General features: G+C 42.0%; 1 protein-coding gene across 1 annotated transcript; it reads right to left on the bottom strand.

The window, feature by feature from the left end:
- Positions 1-1,347: 1,347 nt before the first annotated feature.
- LOC311005245 (zinc finger MYM-type protein 4-like) lies at positions 1,348-23,322 on the bottom strand (the record flags this gene model as incomplete). The annotated part of the gene is made up of 31 exons (XM_083997601.1): positions 23,256-23,322; positions 20,759-21,386; positions 19,845-19,897; positions 19,616-19,765; positions 19,007-19,070; positions 15,929-16,125; positions 15,645-15,769; positions 14,699-14,933; positions 14,386-14,592; positions 14,072-14,222; positions 13,791-13,906; positions 13,312-13,659; positions 13,007-13,157; positions 12,128-12,303; positions 11,822-11,999; positions 11,461-11,574; positions 11,230-11,273; positions 10,910-11,039; positions 9,448-9,662; positions 5,888-5,960; positions 4,946-5,085; positions 4,721-4,826; positions 4,227-4,484; positions 4,050-4,126; positions 3,679-3,808; positions 3,437-3,588; positions 3,222-3,336; positions 2,734-2,991; positions 2,475-2,592; positions 2,309-2,377; positions 1,348-1,483 (listed from the first exon to the last, which is right to left on the bottom strand). The coding sequence occupies exons 1-31, from the start codon at positions 23,292-23,294 to the stop codon at positions 1,348-1,350; spliced, it is 4,953 nt and encodes a 1,650-aa protein (XP_083853727.1). The 5' UTR covers positions 23,295-23,322.
- Positions 23,323-24,522: the final 1,200 nt, after the last annotated feature.

Raw genomic sequence — 24,522 nt, 5'->3', positions numbered from 1 at the left:
AACCTCGAGGGTCTGGATTGTAGTTCGGAAAAGTACTTTGAGGTGTGTGCTGCTTTTTCAAATCTCCAGACTGGATTTCCGGAGGAAAAAAAAAGCAAAACAAAACGAGAGAAAAATGTCCCACAGGAGGGAATAATGGCACTGAAGAAAGAGACATAAAAGGCAATGAAAGAGGAAGTACATACTTAATGGTTTACATACATTACTGCCAGAGGGAATAAGTAGATTGGAGGAAACTCCAGAGGGAAAAAAGGGTAAACAACAATGAACGTTCACAGTGAAAGACAGCGGGAGAAGAGCATGTTTTTTGAGAAGGAAATAAGGCCACATAGAATGAAGAATATAAAATAAAAGGAAACTTTTTCTTTAAAAAAACAAAAACAAAAGATGAGGCACTGTGACTCTGATATATACTGATTTAAGAATATAGTGATATATGTATATATTGGTTTAACAACATATTAGATAATATATTTTGGCTTTTAATCAAATGTCAGATGTTATCCATCTCTGATGTGATGAATTTGATGCAGATTTTTCAAACTACATCCAAAATTGCGATGGATCTCTGCAGGAAGTGCTTCACTTTCATCTAGTTTTATGCAGGTACACAATAATATGCCATCGTGACTGAATAACACCTGTTGACATTTTAGTCTTTTAGATTTGGGTGGTTTTTTTTCAGTCCTAAAATATCAGCCTTAAAACTTTATAGCAGTCAATACTCTTTATGTGATGCAACTGCAGATGCAACAAGGAGCTAATACTACTCTAATATTGTCTGACACCTGGCAGGTTTAGGTTTGACCATTACTGGTAATAAAGTAACCCACCACATGTCATAAATGCTGCATAAATGAACTCATTAACACTCCCTTTTCAATATTCAACAGTAACAGATGTTTGTAAACTCATTGTGCATTTACAGTGGGGGTAATAAGCACTCAACACATGAGCAATTATTGAATTCAGCATATTTCTAATGGACCTGTTCATATAAAATTTGGACATGATGTTGTTATGAACTCAATAAAACTACACAACCAAAGAACTGGCAACTCTTGCAACTCCAAATTTAGTAGATGCAATGGAAATATGTAGATGTATTGAATACATATTTCCCTCACTGCATGAGAGCAGGGGATGGCCACTGAGGTAACTAAATACAATTTTCCCACAGTCTCAGTTCTTTGAGACATGGTGGTCATTTCATTGCATCTCGGCTCCACATGTGTTCGCCTTGTTTTAACCGAGCTGTCAGCCTCAGTCTGGCATGACTGATGTGCGTATATGTACAGTTTAATTTCACTGTGAGTGTTTCAGGTACAGGGACAGACAGGCTTTGTATCACTGTGAGCTGTTGACTGAGGCCTGACGCTGGGCAGCTTCCTGCTCCCGCTGGACCTCTCTGACGGCCAGGATGCGGGTGAGCATGCTCTGTAGAGTGGCTCCCTCTAATGGCTGAGCAGTGAACCAGTGTGAACTGTAGGGGTCAGAAACAGAGAGAGGAAAAGTCAGAGAAATCAACATTTGGCAACGTAAAGACTTTCTGCATGTGCACAGCTCCTAGTGACACAGAAGAAAATATTTTTTTAAGACTAAAAAGAAGACAGTAGTTATGCTGACAGTACTTCATAATCATCCACTTGGTATACAGCTGACAACAAAACAGTACACCCCTTTTGTAATATTACGAACATGACAAATGATTCAAAATTGTACCAGTTTACCATTTCATTTTATTTAGAATTTGAAGCTTTTAAACATTTATGCATGCATACATTTATGCTGGTCTGAGAATTTCAGAAACTGCTGATCCACTGGGGTTTTAATGCACAGACGTCTCTAGGGTTTAAGATGAAAATATCCTGTGAGCTGTAGTTCCCTGGGCCAAAATACCAGAGGTCAGAGGAGAACAGTCTGACTGGTTCAAACAGTCACTCAAATAACAACTTGTTACAACTGAGGCCTGCAGACACTGGTTGAACCTTGAAGCGGATGGGCCACAGCAGCAGAGCAGCACAGCAGGTGACAGGATTTGATAGGACTTGTAATTGTAGTGATAAATACCACCGGCGTGCTCAGTTTGTGGTGCACTGAAACTGTTTTGACTAACAAACAGATATTGATTCCCTGCAGTGACTTGGCTGCAGTAGTGGAGAGGGGCCTGTAAAGGTTTCAAATTTAAAGTCCTCTAGTTTTCCAGTGGATAGAAACCTTTTTCATCTGAACAGGGCTTTTATTGCAGTGCTGCAGACAACGTACTGTCATGTCTGGAGCTCTTTAATGTTAGAGGACTGACTCTGACCTGTGTGTGTGCACGTTCCGCTCAGGCTGGAGGTAAAACACATCAGTCCTCTCCTTCACCGACTCTGGGCTGTTGGAGAGCACAGAAAGGATGAATGTCAGGTGTTCATCACTGGAGTGAATAGTGTGAATAGTGTTTAGTTTGTCAGTGACTCGTCGTGTCTCACCATCTAGAGAGGTAGAACTCGTAGAGTCTGACAGGACAGTGCAGAGGGTTGGTGACGTTTTCCAGCATCTCCATGTCTCCCTCATTCTCTGCTCTGCTGTCTCTTTTTCTGAGTCGCTCTAGAAACAACAAAAAAATATTCAATATTTCCAGATATAGTGATTTTTGAGAGAGGGACTCAATTTGTAAATGTGTTTTTTATAATTTTATTGTCCCGCCCACCCCACCCCACCCCACCCACCCCACCCCACCCCTCTTACCTGTGTCCTCCTGGCTGGGCGTAGCAGAGCGGCTTCTCTGGTAATGGAGGTAGAGGACTTTGCCGGTTCGGCTGCAGGTTTTGAAGCGTCGCGTGAAGTTGACAAATGAGAGACTTTGGTGCTGTGCCAATGTCGCGAGGTGGAAGGTTTTGGTGCAGAAGAAGAGCAGCGTGTTGAGCAACACTATGGGGGAGTAGGCGCCCAGCTGCTTACACTCCCACAGGTAGGATTCCTCAACACGAGAGGACACAACCACACCTGTCGGAGGAAAGAGGAAGCAAGGTAAAGATGAGAAAAATAAGAGCTAAATGTCACACTATGTTCTTCAGCTGGTTGATAACTTTATCTAACAGAGGGTTTAAACAGCTTCCTTTGAGGGTGAAACAAAACAAAGAAGTTGCGGGCTGTAAGCCCCGGAAATCCTGAATAGTAAATATAGTAACACAAATAGTCTGAATAATAGGGTTCGACTGTGTCAGTGATCGTACCACTAGGTAGTAATTTAGGCCTCCAGAGTTGCAGCATCCCAGTTATCTCAGTGGCAAATTGACTGTAGAGCTCGTCAGTGAAGATGTTCTCTATTCGTCCCTGCATGAACAGATACTGTCCAACGAGGAGACAGAAAAAATGAGTCAATAACAGTAAAGTTAAGATGTAAGCCATTGATGAGAGTGAGTGAGTATGTTTGTGTGTGTGTAAGAACCTGTTGTATCCCCAGACAGAGGTAGAAGATACTGTCCGGGCTGTAGGTCTCTCCATTGGGCCGTCTCACTTCTCTGATGAAGTGAGACAGAGCAAAGCTCAGCTCAGCAGAGTTGCACTGCAGGATGTCTTCTTTAATATCCACTAGAATGGCTACAGATAGAAAGAATGAAAAATACAACCAGTACCAGTAAATAAAAACGATGAATAGATCGGAGAAAAGCAGAACAAAGTGACGCTCACATTCTTGTGGCTGTTTGTTGCGCTGCTGCACCCAGCTCTTCCAGGCCTTGACTCCATACAGGTGGTTGAGTTTAGAGGAGGTGGGAGTCACCACGGCACTGCGCTCTGACGAGACCATTCGCCTGCGACCCTGGACAAACAGAAATACCAATGAACACTGCACTTTATGGGGAGATCCAGTAAATGTTGTGGTCCTTTGTGGATGTAGACATGTAGGTTGACTTTACCTACTAAGCACTTTATAACAACATTTTTGAAAAGTGCTCCACAATATTATTTTGTAAAAGAAAGAAAAAGAAGGTTAAATCAAATGCAGATAAAATTTATATTATGACATCATCCAGAAACTGTTGACCCATAAGGATTCATACCCGTTTGCGGCCGTAGGCACCATCTCTGGGTCTCTTTACTCCTCTCTGTGGAGGAGGCGGCTTCTGTCCCAGTGATTCTGCAGAAACACACACAAAACACACCTTTGGTAATGACTGTCATCCGTTTTCTCAACCTATCTGTTCTTAACCATGACTTTACGTTTCATAACATCTCACCAGGGGGTAAGTCCGTCTCCAGGTCCATCATTGGAGAGGAGGGGGGCTGATGCTCAGCACTGGTAGTAGGTGGGTTGCTGGACGTCGTGCTGCTGCTCAGTTGGGCATTGAGCTGAGGCTCGACAGACTCTGTGCTCATGTCTGAACTCGCAGTGGAAGGCAGGTTGGCGTGAACTGATTGTTGAGGGCCCTCATCTTCATGAGTAATGGAAGCAGCAGCTTTTGACCTTGTGACTTCTCTTAAAGAACTTCTCTGGTCTGTAGTAGACACACAATAATAACAGAATACATATCATTACCATACTATGTCATTATTATCAATCATTTATTTTCAATTTCACTATTTCCGTGTACTTTGATAATGTAGCGCTGCCACTATGTGGTTATTAAACGGACTATTAAAGGACTATTTCATTTTATCTTAATTTTTGTTGTTGTAAATTTTCGCGTTCTTGCAATGTAGTTGTGGCAAAAAATATCCCTCAAGCCCCCACCTGCTCTGGGAACAGGCTCATCTGTGTTCACAGTCAAAGGCTCTGATTGGACAGATGCATCTTTCATGTCCTTATTCTGTGATGGTACCAACACAGGCACTGGTACCTGGAGAAGTAAAAGGAGGAAAAGCTTTGACATCTCATTTGCTGCTTCACATATATAATACAAGGGCTTTCAATCATTAGAATTGTATATGATGTGTAATGTAATGTAAAGGGACGTACAGGCAGGGGTATAGTCACTGGAAAAGGTGTGTGCTGTGAGTACATGTTCATAGGCACTGGGATGAAGACTGGGACTGGGACCGGGACCATCACCACCCTCACGTTCTCCTCTCCTGCTGAAGAGGAAACTGAGGGCAGAGCTGGAGGAGGGAGAGAGAGAGAAGTGATAGAGGGGAAGTAATATAAATATACATGAAACAGATACAGTAAGACACAAGTAACTCAGGTATTAAATTGAAACTATTTTTACAAAACAAATGAAAAAACATAGCAAATGGCACATGTTACTTACACAGTGAAAAAAAGGTGGGGAAAAAGTGGAAAAAAGAAAAGGGGTCTAAGGAGTGGGCTAAACATGAAGTGTAGTTACTGTAAATCCAATTATACAATACATTCGGATGGTTAATGTTGCTTTGGGAGTAGCTATGACTACAGAATCTGGGGAAGATGGGTACTGTCAATTATGATCTTAGATTATTGTTGTTGAATTAAAACTATGATAAAGGACCAAAAAAAGGGTTACGTAAGTTAATTTGGCTATAAAACATTGAAGGGCAAGTGTACTATTATTTTTTTTCCTTTTTTTTTTTTTTTAAATACAAAAAGGAAATATTTTCACTTGTCTGGCTGCTGCTTTGTTTATTTGTTCAGGGGCAAAACTTTGAGAAAGGGATGGGACATGGGCCGGGGATGAACCCATTAAATGTTGATGTAGACTTGTGCATGTTGTTTTACATTGTTGCTTAGTCAAGACGCTTCCAGTTTAAAAATGCAATCATGAATTCATTCATATTTAGCATGGACCAAGGTATTTATTTTAAGGATCTACAAATTATACATCAACATCATCATGCAGTAGAACTGATCTAAATATATTAAGAAAGAAAAGCCTTTACAAATGAGACTGTGGTTGAAAATACTGATGAAGTCGACATAACCTACAGCCATTTTTGACGGGACAGTTGGATGATTTCATCAACATCTGCTGCTCACATCTGCCATAGGGTGAACAAATCTTCACACACATGGATAAGTCTGTCAGAGACTAGTGTTGCTGATGCTGAGGCTTTAAAGTGGATTCTGCAGGAAATAAAACCTTCCCCTTCCCTAAAAGTGATCCCAAACTTCACTGTCCCCAGAGCCAGTCATGTCTCATAATTCATAACCCGACTCCAACCTTAAGGGATGGAAATTTAAAAGCTATGCTTCGTCCATCCTCTTTTCAGGCCAGGGGTTGTTGTTTCTAGCTGTGCTGTTGCTGTATTGGTATGTTGGTGTCTGTTGTTTGTTTTATCTGGTTGTTGGCGGTCTTGTGGAATTGTGTCTATTGTGGTCTGGTTTGAAATAAACTAAAGAAAAAAAAAAGTTATTCTGTCCATCTATGGAGATGTAATGTCCAGACATGGCCAGCAGATGATGCTATTTTTTGAAAACCTTGAAAGTGTGACTCCTTTCCAAACCACTGCTATGTACAACACTTATAATGCTTCATCCTGTCCCATCACTGGTTCCACCTTTCTACGTGGAGTTTTCAAATGACCCATTTATTGAAAACACATCCGGTTATTATCCAGTCGTATGAATACACCTGTTACCAGTGACAGTAAGATTGATGCATTTAATTAGTTTTGCATCAACACTCCTTATTCGCTTGTTTTGTACTTTTAGTTTAACCAACATATAATATGATCTTTATATTCATTAATACCTATGCTCATTTTTGTGCAGTGCTCAACAATGGATATTTGTATGAGAAATATGGCAGGTGCAATGTGAGACATAAATTGCTCCAAATTCATTTTTTCCCTCAAATTCAATTTATTGACATGTTTTTTTTTTTTGTTTTTTTTTCAATTAACAGAACAAGAACCCATTCAAAGTGTTAGGAAAGTTCTTTGGAAAAAAAAACTAAAGAAAACAAAACAAACAAACAAAAATACAATGTAAAAAAGAAACATGCCCATACAGTTGAGAAGTTAAACAAAAAAAAAAGTAAGTTGGTTATAAAAACAAAACATCAAAGATGTAATACAGGGCTGCAATCAACTCATGTTCAACTCTGACATCAAACAAGCCAGAGGTGACTCTCTTTGACAGCAGATGGATGAACTGAGCTCAGCCTTGGTTCACATGACTGCATCAGTAGTGAGGTACAGAGGAATTCAACCATAAACTTTCACACATTCATATAAAATCTAGTGTAACAGGACAAGACAGCTCACCATCCAGACAAATGTTGTTTTCCTGATTCAGCTCATGATTCTCAGCCACTGACAGATGAACACAGATCATTCTTAACCAGCTTTATTGTTTACAAAAACTACACAGCTCTGTCTCCCAGTGCATCAAGTCATCCTCTGGTCATTATGGCAGTTAACACTGTTTTTCAACTGAGATTTACATTTGTGTTTTGTTTTTTTTAAACCCTGCAGTAGATGCTGCTTTCTGGGAAAATGTCTGGACAGATGTTGTCTTAAACCATCATCCTCTATGTGGTTCCCTCTGAACCATGGTAGTTGCCATATTATGTCAAAATTAACTTCATAACATTGAAATAATTAATCGCTACAACATCTGTTGATTTGTCTTGGATTTGGTGCCACTGTATTGGCTTTACAATATCAACTTAATTTAGTTTAATTAATAATTAACCATGATTGTGCTGTTGATATTGTGACCATTCAGCCACATTTATCTAGTCACTCGCCATTTCTTAAAAAAAAAAAGTGGACACAGAGAGACCTACAGGAAACTCAGTTGAAAATGAAACCTGGTCTTAAAGGGAATTTCAATGGAACAAGGAATCATCGAACACCGTCTCAGTACTCAAGTATTACACTCAAAGTAATAGCACATAATTGGCACCGTTGCCTGGATCCAGCCACATGAATCCTGCATTTCACTGTGAAGCAAATCAGCTTGCTGCCGTTTGCCATTAGTTTAGGAGCCATTTCCCAAACACATAAAAAAAATTGGTTTATTACATCTTATCTATATATATGTTTTTTTTTGTTGGTTTTGATTTTGAACATAATGTGGACAATAAAATCTCCTCATACACCATGTTAGTGGAAAACAAATCCTGTGGTCTGTATCTGGGGAAGCAGCTTGGCACAAGTGACCTCAAACATAAAAGCCAGGCCACAGACTGTATGGCACGAGTCCTCCTGCAGTGACATTAACATTTATTTGCAAAACCTACCTGTGTGTGCCATACAGTCAATTTCCTGAGGTAATTTACTAAACAACACACCACTGGGTTTTTTGATTCATGGGTTTTAGGGGACACTTGACAAAAGCACCGTGGTTTCAACTTTTATGGCATTTTTTATGTATTGTGACACATAAGAGGAACTCCGTTCTCTTACATATTACAGTACTGTCTGCTGGTCAAAGTGTTTGTTTAGACTCTCCTTGTCTTACGGACCATCTAGTACAATACAAAATAAATACCTTTAATGGGAAGGGGATACAGACAGCCATGAGAAAATGGTGTGCAGAGCCTGTCATAAATACTGCCATCACTTGTTTGTCAAAAAAAAAAAAACACAGAACCACCCTTCAAAAATGTTTCATAGCACTACCAGTTTCCAAGTACACATTCACGTAACAACTGAAAACAAACCGTCGTAACGTTTTAGGTTCAACATAAAGAGACGATGACAAAATAAAGATAAGGTTAAGGTCACTGAAGTAGCATAGGTGTAAACAAAAGCAGTTAACCCTTTAGCTTGTTAATCGTTGTCCAGGGGGGGGGGTAGAAGACGACTTCTTGTGTCAGCAGATCAGGAGGCTGTGGAGAGAGAAACTCGGGTGACAAACTCGACCCTCTTAAGAAGTCAGTGAAATTGACTTGGATACAGCACAGACTTCAACGGATCATGTCACTAGATAGCTGTTGTTATTCTGTCTGTAATATCTTCAATATAGTTGGAGTTGGTACTTTACACACACATGAAATACAGTTTTAACACTGGAAACAACTGTGGTGCACACAGACACTTCTCTACTTGTAGTTAATGCTTTAAGTTTAGAGCATGAGCTTATTATTCAGAAGGCTCACCTTGTGCTTCCAGCTCCGGGGCTGTTTTGTAGATCAGTCTGGTGTGGTAGAGCTCAAAGCAGGGCACAGGACAGAGGCTGGGCTCTCCCGAACACGTCTTACAGTAATAACAAGTTTGCCTCCTCGCGGCTGCACAGCTTTTCTCACAGTCTTTAGTGTCAGAGTGCTGCTGATCCTTCTCCTCACCATCCTCGTCATGATGCTCTTCTGTTTTCTCCTCCTTCTCCCCCTCCTCCTCTTTTTCCTTCTCCTCCTCCTCCTCCTCCTCTTTTTCCTTCTCCTTCTCCTCCTCCTCTTGTTCCTTCTCCTCCTCCTCTTTTTCCATCTCCTCCTCTTTTTCTTTCTCCTTCTCCTCTTCATCCTCCTCTTTTTCCTCCGCCTCCTCCTCCTCTTTCTCCTTCTCCCGCGCCTCCTCCTCCTCCATCTTCTGCTTCTTTTTCTGCTCCTCCTCTTCCTCCACCCTCTTCCTCTTGAAGTGCGAGCAGACCTTGCAGTCGGAGTCGGCGTCCCTCTTGCCCAAGAAATGTCGTCCGGAGAGGCGTGCCGGCACGCCGTTGAACGGGTGAACGTCCCCCTGAGGCTCCGGTGACGGCGGTGGAGATGTGGATGCTTCAGCGGATGGTCGTGAGGGTTGTGAAGGGCTATCTAGCAGAGCTGGTGCAATTATTGAAACAGCTAGTTGTGAGCAACAAATAATTGAATTAACCAAAAGTATGAATGAATTAAATAGATGCAGGTTTGGTTTGTGACAACTACACGAGGATTGTGCCCATGTGTCTTTGTGTCTTAATATAAGTATGTTGTGTTACCTTGTCAAAAAGGTGCCACTGCCACACAAACAAACTTCATTTTAGCAAAGGACCCAAGCCACAGTCTGGAGGATCAAGGCTACTTTCATAAGAACTAGACAAACTAAGTAGTTATCAAATATCAGAATGTGGGAGATAAGACTATAATAAGATTATAGTACAATATATACACACTAGTATATACTACATTAATGCATACTGTGGGAAACAACACTGATGACTGATATCAGTTATTGTTTTCCAAACAATCTTCTCATGATTTAAATGTGAATTGTGTTTTTTGACTGAAAGGTCTGCTGCTTGATACTAATCAGATCAAATTTACATTAGCCCAGTTTAAAAACAGTATAAAAATTCAGACATGCTCAATAATATATTACACAGTGCAAAAGTTGTTTTTGCTTGGATGATAATACATTTATAATTTGAACTGGCTCTTCTCATTTTTCTCAAAGGAAAAAATCTAACCATATCATAGTTTTTCTTAATTCTCTGGTTCAATGAGACAAAATGTAACAGGACTTCAAACACCATCTCAAGCTCTGCACATCACCTGGATAATACCATCACATTGATGACACATGGTGGTGGCAGCATTGTACTACATGGGGTCTTCTCAAGGAAAGTGGACTGAGGATTTAAGATGAACGCAGCCACATAAAAAATGATCCTTGAGAAAAAACTGCTCCAGAGTCAACAGGACCTAAGATCATTACAATGACCCACGCTGATTTTAAAATCACCAAACAGACAAGACAACGACTGTGCTGTGCTTTTAAAATGATCAGAAGCAAAGTCATGTGGTCAGCACAGCAAGAAGAAAAGGTTTGTCCAAAAAGTGCCTTGATTTTTCACAAGGTGCTTCTTTTAAATAGAAAATAAAAGTCCCTTAAGGGGCGGAAACTCATCAGTCAGTCAGCAACATTCACATTTACACAGTTGGAAATTTGGCAGTCTGGCACAAAAAGAAGTGGTCTGACACCTCCTGAGTCCACTGTGAGTAAATCAAGTCAAGCGTTTGATGTGTCTGTGTGAACAAGGTGTACTGACTTTGAACAACCAGAACCTGTTCAGGTGTGTTTTGGGAGTTACCTGCTGAGGGAGTGGGCAGCTGGCACATGCTTTCTTGGTCCATGGTGAAGGGTCGACACAGAACCGACTTGTTCTTCATTTGACGCCGGCGGGACGCAGGCCCCCGCATGGCGTCGGTCTGAGTACTTGCCTGGACACAGAGATTAAAAATAATAAAAGGTTGATCTGATTCTTCATCATAAATTATGTTGCAAATTAGTTTCTTATTTCTCAACTTTTGGGTCCAGCTATTGTCTTGTCCGCAGTTAAAATTATTGAGGCAAGACCTGTATTACGTCTAAGGTGAATCAAACCGACTTTAACACACACAAAGTACGTACATGGTCAAGGTTCTTGCCATCAATGTTGGAAGTTGGAAGTGCTCCTGCAAGAGAGAAAAAAATATAACAGCTTTTGGTGAATATCCTAACTCCATCAACAATTAACTGTACTATGACTGATATGACTCCAATATCTGTCGATCACCGTCATTATATTTTACCTCGACCAGGAATGAGTGACTCAGAAACAAGAGAATCAAAGCTGAGGTTTGAAAACGTCCATGAACTCACCAGTCAGAGCAGTGTCTGCTGACACATAGGGCTGAGTGGCAGAACCGCTGGCCAATGAGACGACGTCAGCTATGACAGGATTCATCTTGGACAAATGATGGGGCTGCGTTGGAGCTGGAAGAAGAGAGAAGGAGGGATCGGACCTGATAACTTTAACATCCAAGGCCACATATAAAAATGTGTGAGACTTTTGAACCTGAAAAGCTGCTGAATGTGTTCTTGCTGCTCAATAATTTCCACACTGTGACGGGAACATTGCCAAATCACATTTCCACTGATTCCACTGCTACTTTAGCTTGTATGAGATTGTTGGCTGTTAACACTGAGCAAGGTCATGTAACACTAACGTGACACAATTTACCATATGGTGTCTCAGGGACTGTTCCAGTACCATTACTGCTGATGTGCTGGCTTGTCTCAAAGTGCAGGTAACAGTACTGTAGAAGGCAGGGCAGGTCGCAAAAGTTACGGACTGAACCCAAACACTGCAGCTTTTCGGTCATGTAGCCCTGTTTCCTACAGCTGTCACATCTCGCCATCTGGAGCAGAGAGGAAGAGGGAGGGAAGAAATGACAGGCGTTAAGAGACAAGATGGAGAAATACTCTGAACATAGATGCTTCTTTAGACTGGTGTAATACAATCTACTGCTGCATCCATTGCCTTTACCCCGTAGTAGAGGACAGTGTACTGGGACATGCAGTGGGGTCGACAGAACTCCTCCATCCGGCCCCCGTAGTGGCTGTGCAGCATCTTCTGGCTGACGCCAGCGCAGTAGGTGCAGGGACGCCAGGGGTGGTCCTTGTTACGAGAGGTCAGGTCATTTTTTAAGAGCAGTTTACAGCCTGGAACACAGGATGGGTGACATTTTATATCATTTATATTGGCTTGCTATAAACATATATATCTGTCTTGGCATTTGAAGCTATGTTAAAGGAATAGTTCACCAAAAAATGAAATTCAGTCATTATTGACTCACCCTCATGCTGATGAATACTAGTTTTTTTATTCCTCAAAGTGCATCTGGAGACCCAGGAGGGCGGTTCGTAGTCTAACGAAATCCTTATCAATAGCGCCCGACACAAAAAGGTCGAAACGACGTCATTTAGGCAAGTCCGGTCACGTCCGCATGCATCGCCTGAACGTGAGAGCGTGGCCCAGGCACATTCAATACAGGACTGTTTAGGCTGTAAAAATGTCCTAAATGACGTTGTTTCGAGTAAACTCTGGACTATATCCCTTTAGGACACTTGGATTACAGCGGACGAGCAGTAAGGAGGAATATTACAGGATTTTTGTGTAGTTTTATGGACCTTTTTGTGTTGGGTGCTATTGACTCTCATATAAGAATTTAATTTTTTGGTGAACTATTCCTTTAACAATTATTATTATTATCATTTTGAACCTTTTCATGATGACTGTTCACAAGGTCATTTAGCATTCTGTAATTTTTTGACACATATATACAACCTCAGGTCCACAGAGTCACTGAAATACCTGAAAACAATAGGGAAGGGAGGATCAGAGGGAGCAGCCATGCTTACTCACTTTCACTACAGAAGTTCAGGTCTTGTTGGTTGTAGCTGATGGTGTCGTAGTGGATTTTCTCCAGTTTACAGAACTCACACGCTGCGAGGACATTTTTCTGGTTTTTATAGTGCTCACAGCACATTTTACTGCAGAACATCGAAATACGACCCTGCGATAAGAAGTGATCATTAGTATCATCATCACCTTGTGTAACTCTCAGGTCCTGCTAATAGCTTTAACAAAGTTATAGTGTATAGATATACACACACACACACACACACACACACACACACACACTCATACATGTGGCCTGTGCTTCTTACTTGTTGGCTGAATAGCAGCGGCTTGGTGTCAAACTGTTTGCTGCACTGATGGCAGGTCAGTTTGGAGGCATCACTGTGCCCGTCCTCAGTTGGTTTCTGGGGCTGACCAGGGGGGGCTCTGGCCTGGGCCTGCCCTGGGACAGAGGGGGAAGACATGGCTGGGCAGGGAGGCACCAGTGGGGGCACTGAGGTATGACTTAGATGGTGGCCTTGGTAGGGGACTGAAGAGGGGTAGTCCTGAGGGATGGGGGGAACTGAGCTGGCTCCGACAGAAGGCCCTGGTTTGACGGAGTCCCTGAGAGACGATGTCCCATTAATCAGGTCTGGCTGAGGTGGATGCCCAGATTTCTATAAACACAATGAAGAGAAACACAAGCGATTTGTGAAATCTGCCAGAAAAGGCTAGGTTTAATCCAACAGCTGCTCCATCGACAGGTTTTGTTGGATGCACAAAGATAGTTTGCTACTGGTGCCTTTACCCTGAATATGGTAACACACTCATAGGAGCAGAAGTTACGAATGGTGCCATCCACCATGGCCAGATGATACTGAGGAACAGCTAACGCTTTGCACAGGGAGCATGGGAATGCAGTACCTAAGAAGAGTAAAAGGGAAAAAAAGAGACAAAAGGCAGAGAAATAAACAAACTGACTGATGTAAACTGATAAATAACTAATAATCATTCCTTCTACATCTTTGGCAGAGGAACAATGTTACACATGTTGACAACCCAGCTGTGTGTGCCTGCAGTTTGTCCCACCAGTGAGATTATGTCGAGGGGGCCGACTGAGCTCCATACAAGAAGGTGAACAGTACAGTTGAATTTTTCCCCTTTGGTCTCGTTCCATGATGGTGCCGGACACTACTGCCATCTTGTGACAGCAGGGACACTCGGCCGTCTTTCTGCAGGTCTGCATGAAAACAATTTTTAAAATTTTAAGTTACCTCGAATTCCCTTATGAAGCCACTGATGTGAAAATGTTACATTTACACAGCCCTGTCATGAATACTGGGGGGGTTGGGTTAAACATCGAAAAGGAACCAAACATGTTGTTAGATTTGATTTTCCTGTACCTGTTTGTAGGTCCCAATGCAGGTTGGACCACAGAAGTTGAGCTGAGATCTTTCAATCGTGAGCGTCTGACAGGAGTGGCTATTACAGTACAGTCCGCAGCCTTCGCAGCAGTTCATGGCTAACTGACGCATCTTGCGCCACGTCACAAAACAAGCATCACTACAGAGTCTGTGCAGGCGACCTTGATGTGTGACCTCATGTTCAATCTGCTGTAGAGAGGATCCCGTTGAAACACAAGGACAAGACAAAGAATGAGAAGACGAAAAACCTGACTTGACCAAATTTTGTTGCTAGTACTTTTTTATACCGTACCCTATTAGTAACTCTGCAGACACTGCAAAAGGGTTTCTCAGCCGTTCGCTCCACTGGTTTCTCAGGCAGTTTGTCAGGCTTCCTCTCCTGTCGTTTGTCGGGCCATTTGTCAGGAATCTTATCAGTGGTTTTCTTCTTGTGTCTAAAGACCGACAAGCAGAACTGGCCACAAAAGTGCATGTAGGTATTATCTTCTGCTGGGATTGTGATCATGTCTCTGGGCTGAATGATCTCTCTGCAAAGCAAAAGGTACAAAGAATAAATACAGTTGTAAAAAACAAAACAAAAACAGGATGGTCACAGATGAAGAGGTCAGACCAGACAAAATGGAAAACAAGGAAAAGGTTTAAAACCTAATTTCAATTGACAGATGTTTTAATTTGTAATAAGCATTCATGCACAAATACACATTCAAGTTTATTACATGGACAATAAATCAGTAAGAAACCATTTTTTGAGTCATGTGGATGACTGTTATAATATATTCTTGTCCATATTCTGTCCGTGTGCCTGTCATTCAGATTGCTCATGTCTGTGAAAGCAGTTTTTGACACATGAACATGGGCTGTGTGTATTTCTCAGTAACTAATTTGTCACAAACTATTTGGCAATTAAAATATTTGTAGCAGAGCCCCTTTTGTATGGTATTATATAACATTCGGTACAAAAACTGTCAAACAATCAAACTGTTCTTGTTCTTAATGAGGTGAAAATGTCTCACCGCGTCACACTCTTAAACAAACGTAGTTTTACTTTTGACTAAGAGCCATAGGGTTACCTGCCAAGAGACGGGCAACCCTGTAGCACAAGTGAAAACAACAACATGATTATTGTCATGCACCTTTAATAAGCAAAGTACCAGTATACAGTAGTTTGATTGGGCCCATGGCAAAATGAAACCCCGACATGAAGTCCATGCTGATGTTGAGAGAAAACAAAGATGTACCTGTTACACTGGAAACAGGATCTGTTCTTCGGGACTGGAGGCAGATGTCCAGTCAGGCAGACGGTGGAGCAGAAGAGCTGAGTTGAACCTTTTCTTTGGAAAGCTGTTTGGCCTTTCAGCAGAACCTGGAATCATTCACAGAACCATGAAACCCAAAATGACAAAATGACAAAATGACAAGGGCTTACAAAAATACATCACCATCTTCCTGTCACATTTATCATTATAATTTCTGACGACCTGAGTTTTCCATCAACAATGCACATGTCTGTAATGAGTCTTACCTTCGAGCAGCCACTGCACCGAACGCTACCAGGAACAGGGGGCTGAGGCGGGCGCAGGGCTCCTGGTGCCATCGCCGGGACTGAACTGGGGACTGGAACTGGAGGTCTGAGTGGAAGTGAGGCCATAGCTTGAAGGACAGCACCTCTTCCTGGGATAAAAATGGTCGCTTGAGGGGGAGCCGCGATTGTTGCTGGCACTTGAGAGGATAAGAGGAGAGAGTTGGTGAAGACAAGTCATAATGATAATGTGATAAATTCACAATTCTGATACCAAATTATTTTCTTGTCCACACACCTGTGCTATTTTTCACATTTTCTTTTTGGTTTTGGTTCCACTTGGAAGATCTCAAAAATGTTTGTGTTCCAACCCCAACCCCACCCCATCACCATACAGAGCCAAATAATGTTTTCTCAGAGCAATTTTTATTCTAAAGACGATTAAACTTTAAGTGCTGAGCTGAAGGCGGGGTAAACCAAGTGTTCTTTGGTGTTTGATGAACTGAGAGATCACTGTGGTCTGGCCAGTCAAATCAATCAAAGTACCTACTACAGTGGAAACCGCTTTTGTGATCACATGGGTCTAGACTGAGACAATGTGATCACTATAAGCAGTTGATTACTATAACTGATTTTTTGTTATTTCACTTCATTTTTATGCAGATCATCATCTACATGCCATTTTTATTGTTTTTCAATGAGAAAAATGGAACGAGACAGACAGCTTCAGCATTTACTGAATTTTATTTAAGGTTTCAAACACAGTCGTTTCAAATGCTCCTTTCGAGATGCACCATGCAAGTTTAATTACTGCCCAGTGCACAGACATAACTGTAACCTATTTTGTCCGTCGGCTCTGTGTTGTGCTGCTGGAATCACACATTTATTCACAGATTCTTGGATCAGGATTTACACAATACATAAAACAATAACTGAAATTATTTGTGCGGTTTACAAGGATAATAAGGTCGGTAGTGCAATCAAGTACGTAACCGCTCTCCGGTGGTGCATCGTTTTGAAAATAAAGTTTTGACACAAACTGTTTCATAGAACAACAACATAGAAGATAACAACTGCATCAAGAAAATTTAAGCTATTTCCGTTTTGTGTTGCGGCTCTGCTGCGCCGCATTAAAAGTCAATCCACAAATGTATCCATGGGTCCCTGGATCAGAGTTTTGTCCAACACCAGGTTCACTTCTTTTTCAAAACGATGTAAAAGGTCAAAGTTTTTGAAACCAACATGCAGGAGACCAGTCTTTAAAATGCGAACTGCATTCCTCATCTCAGCTCTGGATGGGACAACGGTCTCCTCTTCTTCATCATCCTCCTCCTCCTTCTCGCTGTGTGCAGCATTGGCACCCGCACCAAAGCGCTCTCGTACCTCCGAGATGATGTCTTCATTCGTGACGGGCTCTGACACCGGAGTGCTGTCATCACTTACAATCCACTGCTCAAACTCGTCAGTGCTGATCTCAGCAGGTGGATCAACAGTTGTTTGTTCCTCCTCCGGTGACGTGACCAGACCTCCTTTCCTCCAGCCATTTCTAATTGTGGAGGCCTCCACATCAGCCCAGGCACCCCGTAGCATCAGAGTAGCATCCAAGAGGCTGATTTTCTTTGCGATGTCTGCAGCAGTAGCTCTGTTCCCCTCATCAATTTGACGCAGTATGGAGCGGACCACCTCTTTGCGAAAGTAAGCTTTGGTTGTTCTGATGATGCCTTGGCCACAGGGCTGGAGAATGGAGGTCTTGTTCTTTGGCAGAAACTCGAGTCGGATGTTTCTCAGTGTTGATTTTTTCACGTTATGGGCTGCACAGTTGTCCACAAGCAGCAGAATCCTCTTCCTCTCTTGGCCCAATTTGCGATCCCAGTCCTTCAACCACTCCACAAAGAGATCCCCAGTCATCCACGCAGAAGAGTTAGCTGCGTAACGGACAGGCAGTGTATGCACGTTTTTGAAGCAGCGGGGGCTGTGACTTTTTCCAATGACAAAAAGTTCCTTCCTTTCTCCGGCGGCAGAGCAGGCGAACAAGGCTGTAATCCTGTCTTTTGACCTTTTCCCGCGTCTTTTATTGTCAGATTTGAAAGTCGGGGTGCCATCAGGTAGTGCCCGAAAATAAATCCCAGTCTCATCGGCATTCCAGATGTTTTCTTCGCTGTAATCTTGACTCATCGTTACCCACTGTTGCTCAAGCCATTCATCGCGTATCACAGTGCCAGCCTCAGCAGCCTCCACGTGCAGCTTCTTAAACACAATGTTCTCCCTCTTTTTAAATCGCTGAAACCAGCCGGCAGAAACTTTGAAACCGTCCACCCCAAGGCTGGCTGCCAACGCCTCGGCCTTCTCCTTGACCAAGGGTCCGCTCAGCGGGGCGTTGCGAGACCGGGCATTATCAATCCACTTAACCAGGGCGGCTTCAACCACAGGTGCTTTTCCCAGGCGCAGTCGTTTTCTTTCTCCCTTGTTAGCAGCCATGACTGTCTCTCGTTGTTTGAGTAGACTACACAAGGTAGCCTGAGGAATGCCAAGCTTCGCTGCAGCATCTCGTTGGCTCGTTTTTGGGAATTTGTCGTAAGCCTTGAGGAGACTACGTTTTTCATCAAGAGAAAATGACTTCCTTTTTCGAGCCATGATTTGTGCGCTTGCTGCCCGGTGTCGACTCTTTATGTTAGCTAGAGGCAGAAGCAGACGTACGGCAAGGAATCATGGGAGTAAGAAATAAAATACTGTACACATAGTTTTAAAATGGTTTTTGCACATGTTTTCATTCATAAAATGGCAGAAAATGAACACTATAAGAGGATTTTTACCATAAATGAATTATAGCATTTGTAAAGAAATGATTCTGTCCCAAGCCTTTTGATTCATATAAGCGGTTGATCACTATATCCGTGATCCCTATAAGCGGTTTCCACTGTACTGTCTTATTGCATTACATGGGGTGTACACTACAAACCCACACAGCTCTGCAAAGGATCTTTAACCATTGGATAACTGACCACGACAAAACAGCAGCTGTATTATTAAAGGGGAGAAAACATGTCAGAGTGAAGAAAAAACATTAGCTCATTAACTTACCAGCAGGCGATGCAAAGGTGTTTGCTCCTCCTACAGAGTAGACAGAGCTGATTCTTAGCTCCTCCTGAAATGATCAAACATAACAAACAGATCACATTAAAAAGTAAAATTTACTGATCTACTGTGCTCAATTTTTTATTTGACCATAACAGTGATGCGATGACTGACAATGGCTGTTTTTGTTTATAAATCATTTGGTGTGAACAAACCTTCAACAAATTTTGCAAATGGACAAATGTTTCTATATATGGTCGAATGTTCCTTTCACTTGCACACCTCTTAGAAACTGGTTAACAAATATTTTGATATTCTTTTCATGTCTGTGTCACACTCAGATTCAACCAGAACAGAGACAATTATAGTGGAGCTGAGGAGTCAGTTTTGTATCATGTATGATGTGAATACATCTACTATATTCGACTGTCTTTGTTTTTTTCTGGGATGCATGGAAAATAAATGAGAGGCTGAATCTCTGGGTCAAGTTGACCCAACTGACCAATTAACATGTGAACAAAAATGGAAATCAATATGCTCATGCAACGCATCATAATTGTTTCTCAGCCTAAACCAGTGATGTTTACTGACGACATCCTCTCTCCCCACACCTACCTCCTGGTGCTCTAGCTCCTCTTTAATCTGTCTGATGGAGCTCTGAGGCAGTAAAGCAGCGTCGTAGCCCTCATCAATAGGCTCGTCTTTGATATTGATGCTAGGAGACATTGGGGGATTACTGTCCTCCATTGGAGCTACTTCCGACCTCTGAAATAATAAGAACATTCATGATGCATCACCGAAGATTTGACAAGGACTTTAAAAGCAGTTACTTTACTCTTCCCACCTCTCCCTGCTGGCTGTCCTCAGTTTCCTCTGCCTGGCTCAAGTTCCCGCCATCTGACAAAACAGGAGAAAACAAAATCATGTTTTTAATAGTACACACTTAGATGAAGTGTTGATTTTTACTGTATTAAGCATTTACACATCGTCTGCACAGGCCACCATACAGGCCATGAAATGATAGATACGTTGTAAATACGTTGTTATAAACATGTTGAGGGCACACTTACTAGGAATATGTGTTTAGTGTATTTAGCTCACATTTTATTTTAAGGGTGTTCAATTCACATGTATTCCTACCCATCTGACCTCTTATAATATAAGTCTGCAAGTCACACTTTGGTAACAGATTTTAGAAAATAAAGAGAACATACAAGGTTACCATTTTCACATTACACTCAAACTGTTTCATTATGTGCTGAGAAAACAATTTCAAAATATGTCAAAGAAAAAGTAAATTCTGTGACTTGTACTTTGCAATACTGAATTCAATGAGCTTTACTTTCAATGGTAAGTAGTTGAAGCCTGCTGGAAAAGTTGTACACAGTTGTATAATATACACTTTAAAATGACCACTCAGAGAGAAAGTGAGGAGCAATGAAATGTCCCACCTCATGCTGACTGAACATTATTGTGAACTCTACTATGGAAAATAACATTACATAAGATTATCAGAGTTATTTCCTCAGCTTTAACCGTCTCTCCCCTCAGCCACAACACAGTGTAACAGGCTGACCACTACTCTCAGTGGTGAGTTGACTGAGCTTGATGTGTAAAGTGGGAGGACTGCCCCTTAAATGAATGTTCATACACCAACTGTTTTGGTAGATCAGGGACCTATGAAGATACAAAACATGGCATTTGTGATCAACCTCGTCCATTAAAACTGTCTAGATCCTGGTGTGTATGCAGTCGTACCTCTGCTGTTGTCAGGCGTGGGGTCCTGGGAGGAGTGCGAGGTGTTGGCAGATTCAACGCTACCTTCCCTCTCCTGCTCCTCGTCTTCAACCCGGGGCTCACGGGCAAACGGATCGCCTTGATTCACATTCCCCTCCTCTGTTTGGCTTCTTTTGCCTTTTGCCTTACTCACATCGACATCCTCCAGGGAGCCTAATGGCAGGGCAAAGTGCCAGTCTTCATCTTCTTCTTCCTCGTCGTCTTCTTCTTCTTCTTCTTCTTCTTCTTCTTCTTCAGGTCCGTACATAGGAAGGCCATCCAGTGCGTTATCAAATGCAGCCCCGCCACTTCCACCTCCCCCTCCCTCATTGGTTCTCATGCTGAAGGAGGAGGGTCGGCTAGAGGACGGCGAAGAAATGCGAGGAAAGGACGACTCTCCCGCCCCCTCGTCCATCTTTTCTTCCTGTCTGCTGCCGTTGCTGTCCTCTTCTTCTACCTGTTGGTTTTCCTCTTGTCCTGATGTTTCATCTGCTCCTTTTGTGTCGTCCTGACCTCCGCTCCTGGAGGAGGTGGCAGAGCCCCTCGACGACTCAGCAAAGTCTCCCAAACCCATCACTTCATCAAACACTCTGGAGAGGCGCTCCTCGTGCTAGGGTAAAGAAGAGAAAGGGTTTGTTTATCATTTTCATGGACAACACTTTCATGCACTTAAGTTGCAAATGATTATCAAACTTCACCTGAATACACACATTTGTCAGTTTCAGTTTCTATGGATCTATGTTTTGTTCTTCAAAAATCAAAAAACAAATGTCGATTATGGTAATTTATTTGCATTATTGCACACATATAGTAGATCCTTCTGTGCCGGTCCTTTCTGTACGCAAACACCATTAACTTTCTTTTAAAGGAAAACCAAGATTCTTCCATTTTCAAAGACTAAATTTCTTTCTTTATGTTTACAATAAACTGCTGTAAATTTGTATTGATAATCATAGATGTGTGATGCAATTCCTGATCATCCATGGATTTACTTTTACCCAAGTCAGGATCCTGTTGGGAGTTTTGTCTACAGAGATATAAATATACATCAAATATCAAATATAGCCATCTGCACGAAATACTTTTTGTTTTCAGTTGTCAATATCTACACAAACCCTGAGAGATTTGTCCTCCATACAAAACTGTACAACTTATTTGTCTAAATCAGCCTCTAAAAAAGAGAAATTGATTTGAACATTACTGTACTTCTACTGTTATTACACACCAGTAGTAACTCATTACTTCTGTATGTTTAAGTTCTTAATATTACTTCCTGTTCCTACTCTGTTTGAAATTCTCCACAAATCTGCACCAAACATCACATCAGTCAACAGTTTGTCACTAACCTGAGCTGCACAGAGGGGAAGCTGTTTGTACAACTGTGTGTTCACACAGTGGTTAGGCACTGAAAAACACACACTAACACATGAAGTCGTACCTCAGTTGTTATATTGTTTAGATCTTTGTCCGTCAGAAAAAGCACAGGTGAAACTAATAACACTAACGATGCCTCTCTGTTTAAGTGGAATACAGCCATCATTAATGATATTACTTACACCTGTGATTTTCTTGCAATGACATGTAAAAATGAAAACTACTGGACACTCTGCAGCTCCATCCTCACCCACAACAGATGACAAGTCTGTTGTGCCTCCAGCAACAAACCTATAATCCCCCACAACTGGCAAGAAAACCGACTGCCCCCCCCATCATCTTGATACAGTAGATCACAGTACAGAATAACACAATGATGACACCACCAACACAACTATCATCCAAGCCTGCCACCAGTACTTTCCTTTTCCGTAACCTCTTTAGGTCAGTGTTTTGTGGAACAAGGTGTACAAGCCTCACTATTGTTGTTATTATTCCTTGATTTTCAGATTATAAAGCCTACAGGCCTCGTGGTGGCCAATTGGGTGATGGGGGCATCACCCACCCCCCAAACCCCTCTTTAAATCTGACCATACAGTGTTGTGATGTTTTGGACAGACGCACAAACTCAACTGGAGTATGGTAACAGAGAAATGCACGTTGCATAGCATTTAAAAAATCATCTTGCAACTCTTCACTTCATTAAATATCCACTTTTTTCATTGTTCGCAGGAGCCCACCTCGATGCACAGGGCTGCGAGGAAGCAGGAGTCGGCTGCAAGAAGACCCACGTTGCACTGCTGCACAGATACTCTTGCACACTTTGAGACCATAAGCCCGGTGTCACCCTGTGTTGGTTGTGTTCATCTGCCAATTATCAAATTGTCGGGCTGTTAAATTGAGTTTAGCGTAGTAGGTTTCGTGCATCAGCGCTGGAAGCTACTGGGTTGTGAGCTAGCGAGCTAGGGTTAGCTTCACTATGCACACCCAGCCTGGAAACTGACCCACATCTACTAAATGTTTCATTATCTAGTTGGAGCAGCTGATAAGTTAGCTCGCTGCTCGCTTGTTGCTGTAATAACACATTGTGTTTTATATTTCTTACCTTCAAACGTTTAAGTCTAAATTCCTCAGAGTCCGCCATGTTTTAATTATGCTGCAGACGCCGCGCTTCTCTGCACCCACCCACCTCTCAGGGTTTCTGGGTTATGTATGCACGGAGCAGGCAACAAAAAGATGCTGCTCAAACCATCAATGAAGAGACCACCGAGGAGGCTAACGTTGCTAAGTTATCGGTATAAAATACTACAAACAAGCTCCGCTCAATGTTTTGTGGCATACTTTCAAGACATTTTGACGATTTATGTACATGAGACCGCTGGTAAATACAAACGAAGAAACATTTAGGTGTGAGTGAGATTTTACGTTACCGTATGTTGGAAACTGCGGGCAAGTGAACCGCAGTTTGGATGCGCCAGCGTGTCTCCTCCTGCACTTACGGCACGGGAGCCGGATAAGGCCAAAATAGATGAATAATGTGAGCGAGAACAGTTCGATGAAATTATTTTTACTTTGTCAGGTTACTTTCGTGTTATTATCTTTGTTTTGATTAACTAGAATTTCATTTATTTGTCTGCTCAGACTGTAGGCAACACAAAAATTCACTGGAAGGTGCAAGGACGGATTTCCTACCGTAAGTGCGCGAAAAGACGCGCGAGAAAACCCAATCGTCTGTTTACAAATTGCAGTAGCCGAAGAAGGCCACAAGGAGATCAGTTTCATATAAGCTACCGTAATCATGGATCTATTATACATCCATGACCTGTGATCCTTTTGCTCTTTTGGATGTGGTCTCATTTGCAACATGTTTTCATCTTTTCTGAGCTCCAGTCCAGAAGAAGGCGATTTTTTCAATAAATGTAGCCTACCTAATAGCAAAAGGGTGGACATTTATCAAGTCGACATTAACTCAAATAGGCAGTTAAACTCCTCAAAATAGTTTGGAAACGTATTAGGACCAGGTGGTTATGCTGTGACTACCCAGCTACTGTTTCATGTTTTCAGCACCACAAATATAATTTTGAGACATTTTAGAGTGGGAAACACTTTACAATGTAACAGAACGGAACATTTAAACTCTTAATAACTTTTTATTGGCTCTCACATTCCACTTTACAGTCTGCAGCCTACTCTTTTTTTTTTTTTTTTTTTTTATCAAACTGGGGTTTTCAAGTTTTTGCCACTGGCATGTGAAAATATAAACTCCTCAAAAAAGTTTAGAAAAGTTATTTCAGTCAACATAAGATGGCCACAGATAATGACATAACCCCCATTTAGGGTTAGACACCACCAAACCCTGGTGGAAAAGTATG

This window comes from Trachurus trachurus, assembly GCF_905171665.1.
Source record: "Trachurus trachurus genome assembly, chromosome: 22".
Classification (NCBI taxonomy): Eukaryota; Metazoa; Chordata; class Actinopteri; order Carangiformes; family Carangidae; genus Trachurus; species Trachurus trachurus.
Note: the sequence above shows the minus strand (reverse complement) of the source record. Positions and strands in the feature narration are given on the sequence as shown.